This window comes from Mirounga angustirostris, unplaced genomic scaffold (assembly GCF_029215605.1).
Source record: "Mirounga angustirostris isolate CCGP_5_RB_7025 unplaced genomic scaffold, mMirAng1.0.hap1 SCAF_16, whole genome shotgun sequence".
Classification (NCBI taxonomy): Eukaryota; Metazoa; Chordata; class Mammalia; order Carnivora; family Phocidae; genus Mirounga; species Mirounga angustirostris.
Window position 1 is genome coordinate 36,121,833 of NW_026991724.1, and position 24,566 is coordinate 36,146,398.

The 24,566-nt window shown below is 45.0% G+C and overlaps 1 protein-coding gene and 1 pseudogene across 1 annotated transcript in view; both read right to left on the minus strand.

The window, feature by feature from the left end:
- Positions 1-1,761: 1,761 nt before the first annotated feature.
- Positions 1,762-2,262, minus strand: LOC123854978 (COX assembly mitochondrial protein homolog; annotated as a pseudogene).
- A 15,218-nt stretch (positions 2,263-17,480) lies between these two features.
- Positions 17,481-24,566, minus strand: part of GPT2 (glutamic--pyruvic transaminase 2) — a 34,481-nt gene continuing 27,395 nt past the window's right edge. Inside the window, exons 9-12 of the mRNA XM_045891167.3 lie at positions 24,089-24,263; positions 22,317-22,472; positions 21,148-21,260; positions 17,481-19,933 (exon numbers count right to left, since the gene is read on the minus strand). Of these exons, the coding sequence (XP_045747123.1) occupies positions 19,843-19,933; positions 21,148-21,260; positions 22,317-22,472; positions 24,089-24,263 (535 nt within the window). The 3' untranslated portion in view covers positions 17,481-19,842. The remainder of the gene's footprint in view (positions 19,934-21,147; positions 21,261-22,316; positions 22,473-24,088; positions 24,264-24,566) is intronic.

The window sequence follows — 24,566 nt, forward strand, 5'->3', positions numbered from 1 at the left end:
CAATCACAAGTCCCAGGTTGTCACCTACACTTCTAACCAACTGCTCATCAGTGGTACCCACCACCCCCTCCTCAGGTTCGATAACTTGCTAGAATGGCTCACAGAACTCAGGAAAACACTACTTACTAGATTGCCAGTTTATTGTAAAGGATGCAACTCAGGAACACCCAAAGGGAGGAGATGCATAGAGCAAGGGATGTGGAGTTTCCATCCCTCTGAGCACATCCCTCTCCCAGCACCTTGATGTGTTCACCAATCTGAAGCTCTTCTGGACCCTGTCCTTTAGGGTTTCTGGGGAGGTTCCATTACATAGGCACAACTGATTAAATTCATCAGCCATTTGTGGGTTTTGGGGTTTTTTTGTCTCATTAAACTTTCATTTTTAATGGGTCTCAAAATTCAGTGACAGATTTTGGTCAAGTTGTTTCCATTAAAAAGTACTGATTTTAAAAACTAATAACGTAAAACTGCCACACACACACACACACACACACACACCAAATGGTTCCCAAACACACACACACACACACACCCCAAATGGTTCCCAAAACATTGTCCCTGGTTCTACAATGCATTGTTAGCATTAACCAGTCTTTTACTGTTAAACTTAAATGGTGTCATCAAAGCAGTGGACAAGAAAGCAGCTGGAGGGGCGCCTGGGTGGCTCAGTTGGTTAAGCGACTGCCTTCGGCTCAGGTCATGATCCTGGAGTCCCGGGTTCGAGTCCCACATCAGGCTCCCTGCTCGGCGGGGAGTCTGCTTCTCCCTCTGACCCTCCCCCCTCTCATGCTCTCTCTCTCTCTCATTCTCTCTCTGTCAAATAAATAAATAAAATCTTAAAAAAAAAAAAAAAGAAGAAGGCAGCTGGAGCTGACAAGGTCGCCAACTATGCCCAGAAAGCTCAGAAGGCTAAATGAGTATTATCCCCCATACCTGCCACCCCAGTCTTAATCAGCGGTAGATGAATGGTTTTAGAACTGTTTGTGTCCTTGACCGTTTGTGATTGAACTTAATCTCAGCCTCTCTTACCTTCTGGAGGTCAGGACGGTGAGGCTGGAAGTTCCAACCCTCTAATCACACGGTTGGTTCCTCTGGTAACCAGATTCCATACTTTGAGACTCATCTCATTTGCATAAAATCAGGTATGGTTGAAAGGGTCTTGTTATGAATAAAAAAGACACACCTCCCACCCCTGTGAGGAAATTCCAAGGTTTTAGGAGCTCTGTGCTGGGAACCAGGAATAAAGACCAAATGTGTATTTCTTACTCTATCACAATATCACAGTGTCATCTCCTGAAACATCGCAACACACTGCTGCATGTCAAAACTCTGTCAAGGCACATGTATAAAACTTGTTTCTAACAGGCCTACTTGCACAAGTCAGTCTAGTGTTATTTCAGTGAAACACTGAGAAAGCTTGCTCCCACCATCTGCCTACCATTTGCTTAGTTGTGGAATTCCACGATGATAAATGTATGGCGATAGTAGAATTGTAAACCCATACCCACATGAGAAACAAGTTTATCAACTAGTGTACAGTGCTAAGAATAGTTTCTTTTTTTAAGATTTCATTTATTAGAATGAGAGAGAGCACATGAGAGGGGGGAGGGTCAGAGGGAGAAGCAGACTCCCTGCCAAGCAGGGAGCCCGATGCGGGACTCCATCCTGGGACTCCAGGATCATGACCTGAGCCGAAGGCAGTCGCTTAACCAACTGAGCCACCCAGGCGCCCAAGAATAGTTTCTTTTTTTTTTTTTTTTAAGGAAATCTTTATTATTTCCATAATTTAGGATAAAGCAAACACTTCTTTGAGTCCATTATTTTAGGTGATGATTATTTCCACGAGTATCGGAGCTAAGTATCTGAGTAATTGCCTACATGCTTGTGGGAAGTTTCTGTAGCCTTTTCTTGGCAGGAATTCCAGTTTTTCTGAATTCTTCCCTTTCCTTCAGGTATTCCATTTTGCATTCTTCATAAAAGGCTGGATCATTATAATGAGCAGTTAGATATTCTTTCAATGCAGAATTTTCTTTCCAGCATTTTACTACCATAAGGATTCCAGAGTCCTTGCAACATTTGGTAAAATCTTGAACTCATTCAGAACATCTCTCTCGGGCTTTTTCTCTCATTATTTTAGGAATCAAAACATCCTTTTCGACATGTCTGAGATGCTGCCCTGCGGGGTCGAGCGCCATCTCGGCGGGCGGAGGAAAGCAGCTCCCGGCTGCTCCCGGACGGGGTGGGGCAAGAATAGTTTCTTTTAATTTTACAGATGTCATTTCCAAAGTGACAGGTTAGTAACCTCATCCTCTTCAGGGAGATTGTTAATATGTTGTAATATTATAATGTTAGATTATGTTGTTTGTTCTGCATTTCATCCTAGGAACCACCCCCACCACTTCTAAATGATGTTTTTAAATCTACATACATTGAAGGTCACTGTGCTATGAAGTTCAATGTTTTGACAAATGCATTGTGTCATGTATCTACTGTTACAGTGTCATATGGAACAGTTTCACCACACTAAAAAAGTCCTATTCAACCTCCCTCTCCCCCTCCTGAACCCATGGCAACTTCTTCTTACTGTTTCCCACTTTCCCAGAATTTCATATAATTAGAGTGGTATAGTTAGTATGTGGTCTTTTCAGACTGGTTTTCACTTAGCAATATGCATTTAAGATTCATCTATATCTTTTTGTGGCTTGATAACTCATTTCTTGTCGTCGCTGAGTAAGATTCTATTGTATGGATGTACCACAGTTTATCTTTTTTTTTTTAAGACTTTATTTATTTGAGAGAGAGAACAAGTGGAGGGGAGAGGCAGAGGGCAAGGAACAACATGGGGTGCAAAACAAAACAAAACATGCGGCGCGATCCCAGGACCCTGAAATCATGACCCGAGCTGAAGGCAGGCGCTTAACTGACTGAGCCATCCAGGTGCCCCCACAGTTTATCTTTTATCAAGATTTTTGATTTGCAAGATTTTTTTTGCCATTTCATGTGTTGTCTTCCCTTTCTTGATAGTGTCCTTTGAAGCACAAAGATTCTTAATTTTTAAGTCCAATTTATCTATTTTTTTCTTTTGTTACTTGTGCTTTTGGTGTCATATAAAGAATTTTAACTAAAATGTATAACACTGGGGATGGAACCTTCAGTGTTTATTTTGGTACAGTAGCTGCTTTTTTTGCATATAATAATCATCTGGTTCTGGGGAGTAAGAAGGACATTGTAGATCCTACCTGATAACTGATATTTTACCTGGGAAGCCCACACGAAGTTACTGTTAACAATTGTTTCAATTAGGTCTCATGTATTTTGCTGGAAGTACTAATTATACTGACTCATTTTCTTGCCTCTCTTTGCCAACCCATTTACTTATGCCACACAGAGTAAGTTAGATCCAGAAACCTAGACTTCCTTTTTTGGCTTGCTACTTTGCAAGTCTTATGTTCTTTCAGTTTCAAGTAAACACATTTTATATTAATATAAATACTGGAGTTTGATTACAAAGAGATGCATGTGATCCTAATAGTTACTCCAAAAGTCTTGTGATTAATTCATCCCCCGTTGCAAGGGATTTGGTAAGATTCTGAAACCCACATAGTCTGGTGCAGACTTCTAGAGAATGTTGTTAGTATAATTCCTGTTTGTTTTTAATTTCTGAAAGTTCAGTTAAATCTCTGGTCAAAGTGAACCAATTGCCAGGACCACCATAAGTCAGGCTAAAGAAAAGGACCTGAGGAAGCTCTTTAGCAGTGGTAGGTTGAAGACCTTCACTAGTGATGCATTTTACTCATCTATGTGTGAACAGCTAATCCCCTCTTGTGATCTACAAATTATTTTCTGTTAGGAAGGCAGCACATGATCATTAAAAAATGAGATTTGAAAAAAATGAATAATCCACTTCTCAAATCCCCTACTAATGAGACTATCAATACAAATAGATTGGTCTTTATGCTTTAAGAATTTCTTTTAATGCATACAGAACAAAACTTCCCATCTTTAGTCTTCTTCCCTGATGCACTTTTTTTTTTTTTTAAGATTTTATTTATTTATGTGACAGAGAGAGACAGCGAGAGAGTGAACACAAGCGGCGGGAGGGGGAGGGGGGTGGCAGAGGGAGAAGCCCGCTTCCCGCTGAGCAGGGAGCCTGATGCGGGGCTCGATCCCAGGACCCTGGGATCATGACCCAAGCCGAAAGCAGATGCCTAACGACTGAGCCACCCAGGTGCCCCTTCCCAGATGCATTTTTACCATTTTCTCATGTGTGTGTATGTGAAAATGGGATAAAATTTATTTAACAACTTTTCTTTGGTCTTTTTATTCCTTTGCCATATTTGCATACTGATACATAATGATCTAAGTCTTCTTTTCAAAGACCTCACAATTCTGATGTTTGGATGAACCACCACCCAATCTTCTACTGGTAATGTTGACCTTTAAAAAAGCCAGTTATTTTACCAACAAATTAAGTTTATTTGGGAAATAGCAGAAGAATTGCAATTCGGGACACACAAGCTATGGCAAACCATAGGCAAGTCTGGAGAAAAAAGACTTTATAGAGAAAAATGAGGAAGCTAAGAGGGGTTGCTTTGAAAGAAAATCTATTGGAGGAAAGCAAGAGTTCAGGGTGGTGGTAATTTCTCATTGGCTGGGTTGGGGCAGTTTCTCACTAGCTGGGCTGTTGCTGGGCAATGAGAAAATCTTCCACCCTCTTGCTGGGGTAGTAAAGTGAACTCCGTGCTGAGGAATGTGAAGTAAGCTGTGACAGGAGTTTGTGTGTGAGAGCTCCCCCTTCAGGGTTTCCTGACTCCATTCTTTTTTTTTTTTTTTTTTTTAGTTTATTTACTTATTTTTAAGTAATCTCTATACCCAGCCCCAAGATCAAGAGTCGCTCACTCTTTCGACTGAGCAAGCCAGGCGTCCTTCCCTTACTCCATTCTAAATGAGGTTTCCTGTCATTAATTTTCACAATAGATACTTAGATTGCTTCCAATTACTTCTTTTTTTTTTTTAAGATTTTATTTATTTATTTGACAGAGAGAGAGAGCGAGAGCAGGAAACAAGCAGGGGGAGTGGGAGAGGGAGAAACAGGCTTCCCTCCTAGCAGAGAGCCCGATGCGGGTCTCAATCCCAGGACCCTGGGATCGTGACCTGAGCCGAAGGCAGACGCTTAACGACTGAGCCACTCAGGTGCCCCCTTCCAATTATTTCTTATTACAGACAATCATATGGATAATAACTTCATAAATATGTCTTTGTGCATTTGTACACAAAGCACAGATTACAAAGTTAAGCTTCTAATACACAGAACACTGGCACATAGTAGAACATAAATAAATATTTATTGAATGGAAGGAGTGCCTCTTGATCTTTGAACCTAATCTAAAATCTGGAAAATAGGAAATAATGACCTATATCTCTGAAAAAGGACTCTAGAAACATAATATATCCCTGTTAGAATTGGAGGTTGGGCCAAAATGAGTTTCTCAACTCCTTCAGTACCAAAAATCTCATGCTGAAATATTTTACCTGGCAAATAAGTTTATGATTACTTATTTTTTACTTTATTAAGGCACAATTTTCAGTCCTGAAAGCTATGATGTAACTCACTGTAGAACCAAAATCCATAAAATGGGGAGCTATATTTAAAGTATACTTTAGAAGACACAAGAGTCAGTCAGGAGAATGCCTAGGAATGCCACTTCCTGAGACACCATAGGTACTCTTTCAGTGAAACACCCCCCATCCAAGGCTTATGTACTAATCTTGGTATCACTGGGAATTGGGCTTCCCTCACGGACAATTGATTTAAGCTAGACTCAAGTCTCCAAGGTTTTGGCCTTGCTTAGGCATCTAAAGGTGGATTGAGGGTTGAGCTATTTCTTTGAAGGCATAGTTGATACCTTGCCCCCGGTGCTCTCAATGACCAGGCTCTTCAAACAAGCCTGTCAATATGGATATCAGTGGCACGACAGACGTGGGACACTTCATCCCATTCTCTTTCTCATCACATTGGTCCAGGGATGTTTCTTTCTTTCTTCCTTTCTCTTTCTTTCTTTCTTTCTTTCTTTCTTTCTTTCTTTCTTTCTTTCTTTCTTTCTTTCTTTCTTTCTTTCTTTCTTTCTTTCTCTTTCTTTCTTTCTTTCTTTTCTTTCTTTCTTTCTCTTTCTTTCTTTCTTTCTTTCTTTCTTTCTTTCTTTCTTTCTTCTTTCTTTTTAAGATTTTATTTATTTGACAGAGAGAGACACAGTGAGAGAGGGAACACAAGCAGGGGGAGTGGAAGAGGGAGAAGCAGGCTTCCCACTGAGCAGGGAGCCTGATGGGGGGCTCGATCCCAGGACCCCGGGATCATGACCTGAGCCGAAGGCAGGTGCTTAACGACTGAGCCACTCAGGCGCCCCAGGAAGTCTTTCTTTTATAAACTTAAAAAAAAAAAGTATTTATTTGAGAGAGAGCACGGAAGAGCATAAGCAGGAGGAGCAACAGAGGGAGAGGAAGAAGAAGACTCCCCACTGAGCAGGGAGTCTGACACGGGGCTCAATCCCAGGACCCTGAGATTGTGACCTGAGCAGAAGGCAGACCGTTAACCGACTGAACCATCCAGGTGTCCTGGTCCAGGGATGTCTTGTAGCTAAAACTTCTTAGATTCTACATCCTCTCTGCCTTGATCCTAGACATTTGATAGTTCGGTACCCAGAAAGACAGTGTTGGATCTTCCCTGAGTATCCCAACAATCTAGAGATGTCCACTGTAGTGGCCTCATTATAGGAATTTATGCTTTGGATGCTTCCTTTCTTGCTATCATAGAGAAGAGATTCAACTATAGGTTAGGGTCTTGTCACAACTTATGTTTCAGAGATGAGGAAGTTCCAAGACTTCAAGGATGGAGAAGCAGTGCTCCACTGGCCAGCTCTGCCGTCTCCTTTAGAAACCTCTGACTCCTTATCATTAGAATAGCTTTAGTCTCAAAGAGTTTGTCCACAGAGTTTCCTTGTCCTTCCTCATATTTACGTGCAGTGGACTAATGACTACACTTGTTCAACACAAGATTCCTCAAACTATTTGATATTTGGTCCACATAAAATCCTTAGAACGCCTTTGTCAATGGTGGACATGTTTATCTGACCAAGACATTTCAAAACATGAGTGTGTAATGGTTGATTAATGTTCTGCTAACACTGATCAGTACATACTTACATCTAAAACATTTTGTGACTGCAATTAACAAAGACACACCAGTCATAAGAAACAATGAGGCCCCTCTGGAGGGGGGAGTAGTCCATAATAATCTTATATCATTGGAAGTCCAAGAGTTTTGATCCATGGACAATCATGGTTCCAGAGGACTGCCTAAGAAATTAGAGCTGGCACAAAGGAAATCAGCTTATAAAGAAGTAAGACCTCAGCACGTAGGCTCCCCAGCTTGCAGTCTACCCTTCTTTAAGGTCCTGAGTTTGAAGTCCCGATATAGTAGACCCACGGAGAGAAAGAACTTCTCTTTGTTCTATCCACATAGACTGGATCCCTAGCCCAGCTAATCAATATCCTTCTCCTGTGTTTGTTTGAAGAGGACAGAAAATGCAGACTATGTCAGGAGCATTAAAGGCTTATAATGGGCATTTTCTATAATTTGGCTACTTTCTTTCGATCTTCTCTGGGTACTTATACTCTGGTTTTCCCCTAAAACCAGTGGTCAGCAAACTACAGCCCATGAGTCATATGTAACCTACCACCTGTTTTGTAAATAAAGTTTTATTGGAATGCAGCCATACTCATTCTTTTATATATTTTATATGGTGCTTTTGTGCTACAGTAACAGGGTTGAGCAGTCACAACGGAGACCATATAGTCTCTAAAGCCTAAAATATTTACTATCTGACCCTATGCAGGAAAAGATAGCCTATTTCTGCTCCAAGAGACCACCACCTTCCTCAGTCTCAGTTCTTGTGATTAGAGCCAGTTTGGGTTGGGTTTTGTGTCACTTGGCAACCAGTTGAGTCCTACCTGACATAAGGGTGGCCCAGCACAAATCTATCTCCTGGCAGAGACTAAGACCAGGCCCATGACCAGAGCAGCAATGGTCCTTTTGTATCGTAGATGGATGGGAACTGTGTTCCTTTGACCAGAAGCTGCCACTTGTTTTCCAGCAACAGGATCAAATATTTGAAATTGGGGGTTTCCCCCCAAATCCCAGGTGTATGGTCACCATCTGGTGATGCTTCATCGACATATATATGTATGTCAGTGTATGTATATGTATATATAGGTGTATCTGTAAATATATATATACCCATGTGTGTATATATATCCAGTATAAAAGGATACACATATATACATATATATTTGGTGAGAGAGCAATAGAGCTGTGGACTAACAGGTTTAACAAGATGGAAGCTTGCTGCCTTCACATCCCAGGGTGTGGATGGTGTCACAACAGCCAACCAACATCATGGGATGATTGGTACATGCCAATGTTTTCATGTGTTACATCATATGAAACCCACACCAACCCTGTAAGGTAGAAATTATTATTGCCCCAGTTGATAGATAAAGAAACCGAATCTCAGAGATATTAAGGAATTTCATAAAGGTTACATAGCCAATAAATGATGAAGACAGGATTCTAATTCAAGTCCAAACTCCAAGGACTTGCTCTTCAACCTGATGCTACACAACCAAGTCAGCAACCCCATAAAAGTAGCAACTCTCTCTCCACACCACCAGCAAAAGTCCCTAGTGGGGCTCTTGTCGTCTTGTGTGGGTCATAATGCCATCCATAAACCCATCTCTGGGAGCAGGGTTGCTGGGCCTGGGTCCCATTCCCAACCGTGAACCTGAGACGGGGCCATGCTCCCCTAAATTCCATGACCCAGACAAGGCCAGTGCAGCATTTCCATATAGAAAGGAATGGAAGGTGATAGCATTTTTTTTTATGGGTTTGAGAAACATCGCTTGTCCACATTTGTTGGGGGTGGGTAGGGGGTCGGCGTTGCCTCTGCTCCTGGTCTTGGTGCTTCTGTCCTTTTCCAGTGTCATCTTTGACCAGCTGAGATGTCGAGAGGTCACCCCTAGAGTACCTTTTCGGACAGAGAAATGTGTATCTATCAGGGCTGGGACTTGTAAGCAGCACCTGGGCCTGAGGCACTATGAATTAGCATCTCAACAATCTCTGAGCAAAGTCAGCTGTTAAACATCTGTTCCCTTTTTAACTTTTTCTTTTTTAGATTTTATTTTTAAGCAAACTCTTCACCCAGTGTGGGGCTCAAACCTGCAAACCCAAGATCAAGAGTCGCACGCTCCAGCAACTAAGCCAGCCAGGCATCCCTCAGTTTCCTTCTGATGAAGTCTGATTGAGTCGTCAAAGCCAGTCAAAATGTCAAAATAACCACGAGGCTTATGAGAATGTACAGGAATGCACCAGAAAGAATCATCTGAAGGCTGAAACCAATGAGTAATAAGGAAGGAAACAAGTTCACATTGCACTAGATTCTGGTCACCTCCCCACCCATCACCTCCTCCCACCCCCTCAATACTCAGGATCTCCAAATTGATATAGTCATATAATTAATTGGCATATGTCCAGGGCCTCTGTTAAGAGTTACTGGGTACCAGGCATTGTTCAGGAGCTGTATGCCCAGCTGCTTGACACTTTTTTTTTTTTTTTAAGATTTTATTTATTTGTTTAACATAGAGAGAGGACAAGCACAAGCAGGGGGAGGGGCAGTGGGAGAGGGAGAAGCAGGCTCTCCACTGGGCAGAGAGCCTGACATGGGGCTCCATCCCAGGACCATGGGATCATGACCTGAGCCGAACGCTTAACCGGCTGAGCCATCCAGGCACCCCTTGACACTTTCATCTTTCAAAGCGAAATAGGAAGTTGGAGATGGGCTCAGCTGCTAAGTTTGAGGGTGAGGGTTTGCTTTAAAAAAACAAAAAACAAAAAAACCACTGCTTGTGGGGATCCTATAGGTGACCAGCTCCCCCTGGTGCTTAAACATTTTTTTCATCTGGGAATCCCTGTTGAGGCCTTTATCTTAGGGAAATGATGGCTGTGCAACAAGATTCAATACAAGAATGTCACCTGAGAGATCATTTATGATTATGAGAAATTGGAAATTACCCGAAAATGCCCCATTAAATTTTGCCACATCCATTCAGTGCGTCATATATACTTGTTAAAGCACAATGTTTTAAAAAATGTTTTATGACATGATGTTAATTATATAATAGAAAATGCATTCAATATGGTACTGTTTTAAAAATATATGCCTGCGTAAGTGTTCTGATAGGACGTACACGTTGAAAATAATGATTTTCTTTGTGTTTCACATTTATGTATGTTTAAAAACGTTTTTATTGGGGCACCTGGGTGGCTCAGTCGTTAAGTGTCTGCCTTCGGCTCAGATCATGACCCCAGGGTCCTGGGTTCGAGCCCCGCATTGGGCTCCCCACTCTGCGGGAAGCCTGCTTCTCCCTCTCCCACTCCCCCTGCTTGTGTTCCCTCTCTCGCTGTGTCTCTCTCTGTCAAATAAATAAATAAAATCTTTAAAAAAAAAAACAAAAAAAAGTTTTTATTATGAAAATATACACCCAGATAGAAATATATAATGAACTGCTCTGCACCAATTGTCCCAATTCATCCATTATCAACATTTGGCTGTCCTTGCTTCACCTATTCTTTTTTTAAAAACTGACTTCTCTTCTGAAGTATTTTAAAGCAAGTATCAGATATCACTGGATTTTATCCCTACATACTTCAACATTAATCTTTAAAAAGGACCTTTCAGGGTGCCTGGGTGGCTCAGTCGGTTAAGCATCTGACTTTGGCTCAGGTCATGATCTCGGGGTCCTGCGATCGAGCCCCATGTTGAGCCCGCAACAGGCTCCCTGCTCAGCTGGGAGTCTGCTTGTCTCTTGCCCTCTGCCCCTCCCCCCACTCTCTCTCAAATAAATAAAATCTTAAAAAAATAAAATAAAAGAGACGTTTCTTATGTGTTTACAATGCCATTATCACACCTAACAAAATGAACACCAAACCCTTTTGCATTCTGAACTACCCAGATTATATTCACATTTTCATGAGTGATTTTCTCTTCTTCTTCTTCTTTTTTTTTTAATTTTCTGAAGGATTTTTTTTAACTTGAATAGGGAGAATATCCTGTTTCTTTTTCTTTTTTTTTTTAAGATTTTATTTATTTATTTGACAGAGAGAGACACAGCGAGAGAGGGAACACAAGCAGGGGGAGTGGGAGAGGGAGAAGCAGGCTTCCTGCAGAGCAGGGAGTCCGATGCGGGGCTCAATCCCAGGACCCTGGGATCATGACCTGAGCTGAAGGCAGATGCTTAACGACTGAGCCACCCTTATTTGACAGAGAGACACAGCCAGAGACGGAACACAAGCAGGGGGAGTGGGAGAGGGAGAAGCAGGCCTCCCGCGGAGCAGGTAGCCCAATGCGGGGGCTCGATCCCAGGACCCTGGGATCATGACCTGAGCCAAAGACAGACGCTTAACAACTGAGCCACCCAGACACCCCTCTCTTCTTTTTTCTTATCTATGTCTTCTAATTTTTTATGATAAACGTAACATCTATTATATAGAAGCAACAATCTTAAAAACTGAAAAATCATTTGATTTATACATTCCTTCCCCCCCCTAGGAATACACTGATTACATTAAGCAATTAAATACTAAATCTGATGGGATACCTCAATGCTCTAATGACAAATAAGGGTTTGCAAATTTTTAGCAGTTTAATGATTCTTCAGAATTTTTAAGAATTCTTCTCAAGGATTTGCCACCTAAAGTATTCAGGACAGAACAACATTATGGGGGAAAATCCTTTGTCTTTAAGAGAGATGCAGAGACTGAGAGACAGAGACCAAGAGAGACAGTGAGAGAGAAAGTGAGACAGACTGATTTCTATGACAGACATGAGGTAGGTACAGGTTACCCCGCAGGTAACTGCTCCCTGCTCAAAACACAATCCAGTAAATTCCACTGCTGGGTGTTTACCCAGTGAAAACAGAAACACTAATTTGAAAAGCTGTATGCACCCCTATATTTACTGCAGCATTATTTACAACAGCCAAGACATGGAAGCAACCTAAGTGTCCATCCAGAAGATGTGATATATATACAATGGAGTATCACTCAGTCATAGTAAAGGATGAGATCCTGCCATTTGCTACAATATGGATGGACCTAGCAGGTATAATACTAAGTGAAATAAGTCAGACAGAGAAAGACAAATACCACATGATTTCACTCATATGTGGAACCTCAAAAACGGGACAAATGAACAAACAAACAAAAACCAGAAACAGACTCATAGATACATAGAACAAACTGGTGTTGCCAGAGGGGAGAGGGGTAAGAGAATAAATGAAATAGATGAAGGGATTAAGAAGAACAAACTTACAGTTATAAAATAAGAAAATCACAAGGATGGAAAAGTACAGCATTGGGAATATAGTCAATAATATTGTAGTAACTACGTGTTACAGATGGTAACTGGTAACTACACTGATTGGGGTGAGCACTGAGTAATGTATAGAGTTGTCGAATCACTCTTGTACACCTGAAACTGATACAATACAGTACATCAACTATACTTCAATAATAATAATAATAAAATTCCACACGACCTACCTTTAAACAGCTGGTACCAGCTCCAGCTTGGGTTCCCGCTCTGACAGAACTGGCTACAGTTGTGGACGGCTGTGGTCACACCCTTTCCTCCCGCTGGGTCTCTTTGCTAAAAATCAAGCTGAATAGCTTGAGCATCTACAATCCGTATCTAGTAACTCCTTTCCCCCTCTGTGTATACGAAGATGTGGTTTGTCTGCAAGCAATAGAAACTTAACTCCAGCTAACTTGGGCAAAAGGGAGGATTTATTGGCCCTTAAAATACAAGAAATCAGAAGTGCAGAGATGTAGCTGAGTCTTTGGGCCATGGACTCTTCTCTCTGATTCTCTGTGGACATTGGTTCTGATGAAGACCACTTTTCCTCCATGAAACAAGATCCATGTTGTCTTTGGGGCTCATGGTTTTGTTTTTGGGTTTGTTTGTTTTAATAATTATAGTTTTTGGAGAATTAGACTCTGTGTTTCGAGTTAGAGAATGGACTTCCTGACCCATCCAAAGACCAGGGTTTGCAGACTTACCTAAGAGTAAGGCAGCTCCCTTACTTGGGGGAGGGAAGAATATTCCCAGGGAAGAATATAGACAGGATGAGTCTGATTAGACAATGCTGTCCATCACTATACTACATAAGGCAATTGCAATTGCTACTTCCAGTTAATAGTGTATCTTGAATGATTTTTCATGTCGGTAGATATATACTCATCTGAATTAACTGTTACATGGTATTCCTATACTCCTTTGAAGAGATACACCAATTCCTTATTAATGGAAACTTAGGTCTTCCCACACCTTTTGCTATGACCAACAATGCTGCCTAGAACATCCCTGTACATATATCTTTTACTTGTGAGAAAATGTTCTAGGATAAATTCTTACAGGTGGAATTTTTAGATCAAGGGACATATGTATTCCCCCTGCCCCAGTTAAGCCTGTTGAGTTATAATTTACATACAGTGAAATACACACAAGTCCTAAGTGGACAGTTCTGTATGTTTTAGACACATGAATACACCAGTGTAACTCACGGCCCTATGAAGACATGGAGTAGAACTTTGTTCCAGGCTATGAGGGAGTAACAGGGACTGGATTTACCCTATTACCTTAAACAACTAAAAAAACTGGAGAAAAACCCCACGTGAAAACAATAGCTTGCAGACATTAAACAATAGGCAGCACGAGATAGTGTTCCCTGAGAGATGGGGAACGAATGAAGTGAGCTGTGGGGTGCCCCAGCTTTCTGCCTAGCGAGAGGTTTTAGGTCACAGTGCAGGGAGGGGAATCCCAAACAAAGCCTTCTTACACAAGGCTTTCACAGACAAGTGTTTTTGTTTCTCTTGGGTAAATTCCTAGCTAGGAGTGGAATTGCTGGGTCATAGAGTAGATGTATGTTTAACCTTGTAGGAAGCTACCAGTTTTCCAAAGTGATAGGATTGTTTTTCATTCCCACTATCCAGATTGGGATTGTCTCACCTCCTTGATATTTGGTAGTGTCAATCTTCTTCATTTTAGTCATTCCAGTGGTATTTTAGTACTTTTAATTTGCATTCCTTTCTTTTTTTTTTTTTTTTTAAAGATTTTATTTATTTATTTGAGAGAGAGCACATGAGAGGGGGGAGGGTCAGAGGGAGAAGCAGACTCCCTGCAGAGCAGGGAGCCCGATGCGGGACTCGATCCAGGGACTCCAGGATCATGACCTGAGCCGAAGGCAGTCGCTTAACCAACTGAGCCACCCAGGTGCCCTTGCATTCCTTTCAAGTACCAATGATGTTGAGCATTTTTTCCATGTACTCATTGGCCCTTTGTATATCTCCTTTTGTGAAGTGTCTGTTCAAGTCTTTTCCTCTGTTTTTAAATTGGGTTGTTTGTCTTGTTACTGACAATTTGAAGTTCTTTATATGTTCTTGATTCAAGTCATTTGTGAGATTTATGTTCTGAGAATGTCTTTGCTCTCTCTGTGGCTTGTCTTTTCATTTCTTAATGGTGTTCTTTTAAAAAAGCAGAAGTTCTTAATTTTGATGTGGTTCAATTTATCAATTTTTTCCTTTTATGATCTGTGCCTTTTTGTCCTAAGAAATATTTACCTACTCAAAGCGGCAAAGATATTCTTACATTTTCTTCTAGATTTATAGTTTTAGCTCACATTTTAGGTCTGTGATCCATCTCAAATTTTGCTGTGGCACCATTTGTTGAAGAAAATTTTCTTTCCCCTTGACACTTTGTATCAAGTAGTATGTTGTCAATACAAGTGTATCAAAGATATATATGTACCTATGTGTGTGTGTGTGTGGTCTTTTTTATGCTACAGTGATAAATGTATGCGTCTATTTCTGAACTCTATTCTGTTCTTTTGTCTGTCCTTTCAGTAATGCCATACTGTCTCTGTTCCTGTAATTTTAAAGTAGGCATGTACATACTTAATGTCAACAGTGTCAAACTGTCCTTCCAAAAGGTTGTACAAATTCACACCGCTACGAAGGTATCCCCACTCTTACCAGCATGGGTCATTGTTAACCTTATAAATCAGGGGTCTATGTCTTATTCACTACTATGTCCCCATCACTGAGCACTGTACCCAGCATGAATGACAAGACGCTTTAACATATCCATGAATGTTGCCAACACTTACTAAGCTGCCCTAGTAACATGATGAGACAATCAAGCGATCTAGGCAAATGTTTCTGAAAGCCCAAAAGGTCGTGTCCTCAGATTAGGGTGCAGTAAAACAACAGCAACAATAATAGCTAAATCTCACAGAGCATGTATCATGCACAGACATGTTGTCCTTGTTGTCATGGCTCAGATGCCACCCATGGGAGCTACATTCCAAGTAGCTACAGGAGAGGACAAGGAAGTAAAGGGACGAAGGGGAGGTAGCCTTCTGCTAGGGGAAGTTTCCTAGCTTCCACACTATTTATGTCCTATTACATTTGTGGCCACTTTTTATGGAATTTATGGCCACATATAGGAGCAAGGGAGGCTGAGAAATGTAGGTTTGATTTACCCTGTTCTTAACTTTTCAGGTTTGTTCTTCTGTCATGTAGAACCAAAAGAATCCTAACTTATATACTCTATCTCCTTGAGTGGGGTTTTGGTACCCAATGTGTATCCCATGATGCTGACCCAAAAGATTGCGGGCATCCTGTTTTAAAGTTTGAAGTCAGCAATGGCAAACAGCAGCTTACCTTAACCATAAAGGGATAGAGACCCACAGAGGTCCTGTGGGGGAGGGCACAGCCCCATGTAAATACCAAGGAGTCCAGTAACCTCAGTTCCTAACTGGTGCCAGTTAAGATGGGCCCGCACCAAAAACAAACGTCCAGTTACTCTAGAGTTGTCAAAGGTGATTTTTATTTTTTATTTTTTTAAGATTTTTATTTATTTGAAAGAGAGAATGAGAGAGAGAGAGCATGAGAGGGGGGAGGGTCAGAGGGAGAAGCAGACCTCCTGCCGATCAGGGAGTCCGATGTGGGATCCGATCCCAGGACTCCAGGATCATGACCTGAGCTGAAGGCAGTCGCCCAACCAACTGAGCCACCCAGGCACCCCAAAGGTGATTTTTAAATTGGACCTATCTCATAAAGACTCTAGTGTAACTGGACTCAAGGCATTTTTATTTCAGAAACTGTGACTAAAAAAAAAAATTACCACTGACAAGAAAAACAACTAACCAGTGTACTCTCCATACTCTGCCTAGCAGAATGTTCACAAGTTTTGGCAAATGGTCCTCACTGCTTCTAAATGTCATTTTCATATTGCATCTGGCATATCAAGGGCATATTTTCCCATTCAGTTTCAACATTATCAAACATGTATCCTATCAGCACTGCTCTAAACTGGAGATAATCATGGGAAGCGCTCAGTAAGAAGCTACTTGCCGGGAACTATGCTAAATCACTCACACACATACACACACACTCACACACAATTTTTTTCCCCATTTAGTGCTCATAATTTATCCTATTGCTCCATGAGTGGGTATTATTACCACCATTTTATAGTTGCTAACCGGGGCTCAGTGACCCCACAACTGGTAAGAGCTAGAGCCAAGGTATCCACCACAGTCTGCCCCATTCTGGACTCTGCCACGGGGTGAGGCCCTTGAAACTTATGACAAACACTTATGGTTGCTAGTTATGCGGCATTATTTTTAAAAACCAAGAATTTTTGGGCGCCTGGGTGGCTCAGTTGGTTAAGCAACTGCCTTCGGCTCAGGTCATGATCCTGAAATCCCAGGATCGAGTCCCGCATCGGGCTCCCTGCTCAGCGGGGAGTCTGCTTCTCCCTCTGACCCTCTTCCCTCTCATGCTCTCTGTCTCTCATTCTCTCTCTCTCAAATAAATAAATAAATAAATAAATCTTTAAAGAATCCATATTTTCCTACCTCACGCAACAGAAAGCCACTCAGGGACGGGGGGGGGGGGGTTGACACCTACAAGAAAATGGAGACTGAGAAATTGTGACTGAAGTCTGTAAGTATTGGGGGAAAATGTTATTCTAGTGCTAGGAACATAAGTTACAAAGAAGAAAGATGTAGGGACACCTGGGTGGCTCAGTTGGTTAAGCGGCTGCCTTCAGCTCAGGTCATGATCCCAGGGCCCTGGGATCGAGCCCCACATTGGGCTCCCTGCTCCGTGGGGAGCCTGCTTCTCCCTCTGCCTGCTGCTCCCCCTGCTTGTGCTTGCTCTGTCTCTCTCTCTCTCTGATAAATCTAAAAAAAAACCAACAAAAAACAAAAAACAAAGAATGAAGATGTACAATTAGTGACATCTGCTTGAGTTTAGACTGATACCTGCTTGAGTAGATGTAAACTATACGGAAAATTAAACACAGTCACCATTTTGAACATGTATTTTATTGTATAGAAATTTCCAGCAGAGCTATCATTAAGTACCTTTACCAGGAGATGCCTATGAGAATCTAAATTGGAAAACAGGGACAGGCAGGCCTGTCAGCTCTTCCTGCAAAACCACACAACACAGGGACAACAACCAGCCGGGCCTCGGGGTTCGGGGTGATGGGCCACCCAAGGTACAGTCCAGCATCCCCCATGTGTGGATCTAGATGAACAACAAAAAACTTTGCAGGTGTAGATTTAAAGCGCAACCCAAAATGACTTCCTTTGGAGGTACCCAAACAAGACACCAGAACTGAGTCTGTAAAAAATCAAATCTATCACGATCAGTGTTCCTCCCCTGAATGAAGTTAACTTCCTAAATCAGCTGACCTTATGTTTTTATTTACTTTAAAAGCAAACCAAGTGCATACAGCGTCTTTTTAAAAAGTCTTGTAAACGTTGCAAAGTTTTTAGGTGTTATTTATAATCTGAAGAGATTCATAAAAAACTACTGGACTTGTTAAGACTACAAATAGTAGCCCCCTTATCCCCCCATGAAAAAAGCAATTGTTACAAAAATATAAAAAATAGACTAGCTTCTACTATGTAACCTCTCCACCAGAAACCTCACGACTCCGGGACACATTCTGTTTTATGTACCATCCAACAAGCACAAGTGCAATTTTCTCAATTTTTAAGGAAAAGTTCCCGAACGTTCCGTTTGTTACTTGAGATTGTAGCTACTTTCTTCACAGGGGCTGTAATGCTAGGAAGTAGGGACAGTCTGTAGTCTCCTATCGCCTTCCCCTACATGGGCCCAACACAGAGATTACAGCATAGGAGGCTGCCTTCAAAGCTCACGCCTCTTCGTATTTGTCTCTCCAGCTCCTTCGATTCCAATTTGGGACTCGCTGGGTCCCCGGGCTCCTGAGCGGGCCTTGGCTTCCCCCACTGCCTACTGAGGAAGGCCACTGGTAGGAGGGGGCTCTCAGAGAAGCCTGCTCTTCCCAGAGCACCCATGTTTTGGGAGTGTCGGTCAGGCCCCCACCCAGGTTTGCTAATGCCAGGAAAGTGGCAGGCTTGGTGGAGGATACTCCCCCGGCTGGAGAGAGGACTAATATCCCAGGACAGTCTGCAGAGTCTGGGAGGGAAGCCAGCAGCAAAAGTGAAGGCGAAACACTTGGCATTAAGATACTTGGATAAACTTCGAATCCAATTACATGTACTCGTCCACAGCAGCCAAGCTACCAGGCACTTTGACTGATTATGAGCTAGGAAATGGGCTGAATTCAGTCTGAAACAACAAGACACTACAGGATGGGGCTGGTGGTGAGGGCTTGACTGTGGTCAAGTCTTTGAGGATGCCCCCTCCCTCATCTGGACATCTTCAGTGTTTCCTTATCCCTGCTGTCACCAACAGGGGGCGATGTGTGTAAAGGCTCAATGGAGCCCTTGGTAGAGACCGGTTGTTGGCGGACAGCAGGATGGATTCACACGTCGGCAGGCAGAATCCCTCCACATGATGGGGATATTGCTGGGCTGTACCCTGCGTCCCCGAAGTCCAGGGAGTCCTCTCAGACGGGGGTCCCAGCCTAAGCACGCCTAAGAGAACCCTTCACCCCCGAAGCCCTCACTACCTACTGCTCTATGTGCAGAGTCCTCTCTACCTGCTGCGTGCTCCCACGTGGAGACCTGGTTCGCACCCACTCTTCCCCTGCAGGACCCGCTGACCTTGGCTGTGGCCCCCAGTACCTGTCACAACCTAGCCTGGCATCCAGTCCCACCCCGCCTGCACCATTCTTGCCTGAGACAGGCCACCTGCCTGCAGGCCAGAATGGTGGGCCCTTTCTGAGCCTCCAGTGGACTTCCAGGCTCTCCTGTTTGAAGAACTAGATTTTCACACCACTAAGGGTTTTATTTCACAGATCATGGTGGTGAGTTTAGGATTTCCAGTCCTCGCCACGACTGTCATACATTTCCCAACACTTTCTTACTTCTTCAGATCTGAAACATCTCTCGCCCAACATACCCTGGTTGTTTTAAACCCCAAAGGACCTTTCCCAAAAGCAACAACGGATTCAGAGAACGCCGGCCACATGTGCTGAGCAAGTCCCCTCTACTTTGGTTGCCTCAAAAAGCAGGACTTCTGAGATATCCCCAATCACATTGCTCAGAAGAGAAGTGCTCCCAACATCAAGGCACAAAGAAAGAAGTCTCTTGGGGCAAAATGACAACGAAAGCGACCAGTGACCTTTGTGAGGCCTGAGGCAGAGTCGCTGGGGAAGGCAAGTTCAGTCTGGCGTGGGTGGGCATCAGGAGGAAGGCCTGACAAGCGGGTCTCCCTTTGGGTCTGAGCAGTCCTCATGCGTACTTCTCCAGGAATTTTATGTGAAAGTCCTTCACCTTCTGTAGAACCGTCTTCAGCTTCTCCACTGGAGGGAGGATGGTCATTCTGTCAGGAAAGAGGACAGCGTCAGCCTGGACACAAGTCGCTCTGGAAAAGCAGAGAGGAAGGAAAGCAGGAGCTCTCTCCTTCACCTGTGTTGTGGAGATGAGGAGCCGTGGGCAAGCAGTGGGAGGGGGAGGCTGCGAAAGCACCAGGTCCGGCGCAGAACCTGGAACTCGCTGAACCACCCCCACCCCAATTCATACATTTACTTTTTACCCAAGTAACACATGGGACCAAAAGCAGTAAGCTGGCAGCAGCATTAAGCTGACAGGTCCGCCTGTTACGGCAGAAGGCCTGCACCACATTCAGACTGGTCTGTCAAATAAATAAATAAAATCTTTAAAAAAAATCTCTTAGAGTGAGAACTTCCAGTCACAACTCTCCCTCCAAAGGCGCTCCCCAGTTGCCATGGTAACTAACTCCTTCCTCTAATACAGCCAGTATGCTCCCCCACCCGAAAGGCAGCCCTCTCGATGTAACCATTTCTTGAATGAGCCATGACTTGCCAAGATGAACCTAACTAGGGTGGAGAGGCCGAGCACACACACACACACACACACACACACACATACGATTGTCCATCCGGGGCACGACCTGAGTCAGGACTTGGCTCCAGGTGCTAACTAAGCTCATGACATTTCTTTTTTTAGCATCTGCTGCAGGAGACATCTGAGAGCACTGTGCGTGGAGAAGGTGCTGTTCTGAGCAGAACCGGCCCCGGCGGGGAAACCCTGGCTGAGCTGCTCCCGCTCGCTCAGCAACCCGGGCTGCCATCCCGGCAGGGTCGGCACACGCTGTGCAGTGCGTCCCAGAAAGTGAAACTGCTTCCATTGTTTCGGATGCAGCGTCTCTGCAGACTTCTGGATGAGCTCCTGAGCACCTGGACGCTGTATGCTACCGCATGGGATTGGAAAAGAACAGGGAAATAAAGAAAGAAAACCCCACCTGAACATTTCAGATGGTATGTGACAGATGGAGGCAGTGGAGGGGGAGACAAGAACGGTCAAGGAGATGACCTTGGGGCCCACGCAGAGTGTTCCTGACTCCCTGGACCCAGGTCTCAGCGCGGCTCTGCAGCAGGACGGGGGGGTGGTCTGCGGCAGGGGGGTGGGGCTGCACACATCTCAGTCTCTGGAGCCAGCCCGTGCTCTGTGATAAGAAGCCCCAAGTTTTCCAAGACCAAGCTGGGACCAGCCCCATGCTGCAGACAGAGGTACCTGAAGTGGTAGGTGCCTTCCCTCTGCCCAAAGCCACTGCCCGGTACGACGCAGATGCCGGTCTCCTCGAGGAGCTTCATGCAGTAGAACATGTCCGGGGCCATTTTATGGGCCTGTGGGAGCAGAGCAGAACTTAGGCTTCGTTTACGGCTTTGTACAAATACACCACCGAAAACTCAAAGGCAAGTAACCACTGGAGCAGCAGGTTCTTTCCCACGGCGGGGCCCTTCTCCCCTCCCTCCCTGCAAGGACCGAGGTGGGACAGTGCACACGGCCGAAGTGGGTGCAGGGAGCAAGGAAGCTGAGGGCTACTTCAGGATGGCCATGGGCTGCGGTACTTCGGCCTCGCCCAGGACCGGGGTCTCTGTCCTTTGTGACCCACCCCCAGGCAGCAGCACCACAGGCATCCCGTATGCCAAGCGCATAACCCTCTGACAACGAGGCCCTGAGGGCTGTGCCAGGCGGGCTTCCAGAGAACAGCTTCTCAGGGGCTCTGTTCACAGTGCTTCTCACACCTCGGTTCGTACAACCTGCAGTACCCACTGAATGGGTGCCCGGCCTCCAGCACCAGGGATTCGGCCTCAACAGGTCTGAGTGGGGGAGGGCCCAGATTCTGAATGTTTAACGGAGGTTTGGGGGGGCATGAGGACAACACTTTCAGAAATACTGTTCTGGCCCTTGATCCTCAAAGGAGGGTCTGGGGCACGGCCTGGAAACGTTGCACACACGAATCCCGGGCCCTATGCGACTTCCTGCAGCGGCAGCGGCATTTCAACAAGACCCCGGGGTGATTTCGCGTGTCCCAGACACCAGCTGGGACAAGCACTGCTCTGGGACAGTCACTGCGCAGAGCAGATGCTGTTGTGGCCTCTTCGGTTTTAAATGCATCACGTCACGCATGGGGCACCTGCCTTCTGAACACTGGCGTTCAGAGCAAAGATCGGCACTGCTCGCCCGGGGCTGGCCTCACCTCTGCCCCTTCACCACAGCATGCTGCAGGGCTGGGCTTCCGAGAGCTCACCGTCTTTCTACTGTAAGCACCATCTGGCCGAAGGGTCCGCGAAATTCCAAGCCCCCAGAGCCAGCACTTTTGCTCCCCGAGGCAAGAAACAGCCCCCAACCCAGCAATTCCAAGCGAACCCAGTGCGCCCCTGCCCAGCACCCCAGACCTGAGCTGCTTCCACGGCCTTTCTGGGGATGAAGATCTGAGGAAAGGCGTACATAGCGCCCTGCAAGGGGTTGCAATGAATTCCGGGGACTTGGTTAAACAGGTCTTCTGTCAGCTTAGCCTTTTTGGCCAGATTACCCAGGACAGACTCTTTCTCCTGAGGAGACACAGAAAACACAGGAGTCAGCTTATCTCTGGGCATCATGGAACGGCTCCAGCCACTGGAAACTGTCCCTTCAATGTGGGGGCAACGGAGCAGCCTGGTGAAAAGTGAGCTCATGTGTGCACAAACACAGCAAACCAGGGGGGGTGGGCGAAACACATCCCTCTCCAGGAACTTCTTCCCTGGGTGCTCAGCCCAGAAGGCTGCCCACGGCCCCGGCGCACGCAAGTACAGGGAGTTCTGGGCGACAGGTAGGTCCTGCATAGCTTGTCTCATGGCTTCTATTCTTGTACAGGAGGTCCTTCCTGAACACAAGAAAACCCCGTCCCAGCCCAGAAGTCTGAATGGACCCGGCCCTGGTTGGAATGCTCTAGAACATGCATCTAGGAGCTGGCCCAAACTCTTCATCTGGGGGGAGGCCACTCTCAATCCGTGTGGCGTGCATAAGGCATGTGACCCAGGCAAAGCAAATCAGTGACTGGCTCAGAGGTGAACATTTCCAGGACTTCTGCTGGAACGGGGATGAAAGCTGTGGCCTGAGGGTGAATGAAATGTGATCCACGCGTACAAGGAACTATCATTCAGCCTTTAAAAGGAGGCAAATCCTACCACATGCTAGGACTCAGGTGTACCTTGGGGGCATTATGCTGAGTGACATAAACCAGTCACACAAAGACAAATATTGTCTGGTTCCACGTAGATAAAGTACCTAGAACAGTCCTATTCATAGAGACAGAAAGTAGAAGAGAGGTTAGTAGGGGCTGGGGGACAGGGAAACAGGGAGTTAGTGTTTAATGGGGACGGAGTTTCAGTTTGGGATGAGGAAAAGGTTCTGGAGATTGATGGTGGTGATGGCTGCACAGCAGTGTGAATGGATTTGATGTACTAAACCGTTCAGTTAAAAATGGTTAAAATGGTAAATTTTACATCCTATGTATTTTACCACAATTTAAAATAATGTGGGTTGGTTAAGCAACTGCCTTCGGCTCAGATCATGATCCTGGAGTCCTGGGATCGAGTCCCGCATCGGGCTCCCTGCTTGGCAGGGAGTCTGCTTCTCCCTCTCCCACTCCCCGTTTGTGTTCCCTCTCTCGCTGTGTCTTTCTCTGTCAAATAAATAAATAAAATCTTTAAAAAATAAAATAAAATAATGTGAGCCTGGAACAACAGGGGCCTGACTTTTTGGTTATGTGACCCATATATTTTTGTTTAAACTGGTTAAAGTTGGGTTTTTGTCCCTTGCAGTTGAAAGGGACGATCACTTCGAGCCACAAGGATGGCCGGTCAATACCATGCCCATCCCTTCCTCCTTTTCGGTTTAGTAACAGAAGCCCCCCAGGTGTTCTCAGGACGCGAGGCCCTTCCCTCAGGGTGCCCGCCCACCCATGGGGCCCACGGGTGAGGAAGAGGGAGGCGTCTTCCACCTCAGAACACAGCCCAGCCACATCTTTACACCTACCCTCGTGGGGTGGTTCCAGCCAAGAGGAGCCGTGAGCACCCCCGGGAGGCCATCTGGAGGGAGGCTGGCCACGGTGACCCCGAGTCCAGCGTGAATGCTCGTGACCCCGCGGCAGCAGTGACACGAGGGGCCACAGGACACAGCGACTCACCCTGCGGAACTGCTCGAAGGATTCCTCTCCAGGTACTGGGGGGTTCACGACGATGTCCATGGCAGCCTGCCCGGACACTGGTGGGCACAGTCGCACGGACAGCAGCTTCACCAGCTGGCCTTTGATCTCAGGGTGCAGGTTGATCACCTCCATGTAGCCTCCTCTGTAGCCACACCTGCAGGGTTGAAGGGAGGAGGACCCACTGGTCACAGAGCAGCCTCAACTACATGCAGTCGGGTCAGCCAGAATGTTCTGTAAGCATCCCCACGCCCAACACGGAGCGGCCAGGTGTGACCGAGTTCTTCCCAATGCGACGTGAACACAGTGACATGGGCGAAGTCCACATCACTTCCTTACGAGGAAAAAGCATGCTCTCTCCTCCTCTCTCTTTCCCCATTTCCTGAGAAACGGAGACACCGCAGCAGCAGGCTCAGTGCTGGAGATGGATGCCCCGTGTGGACAAGGCAGAGCCCGAGTC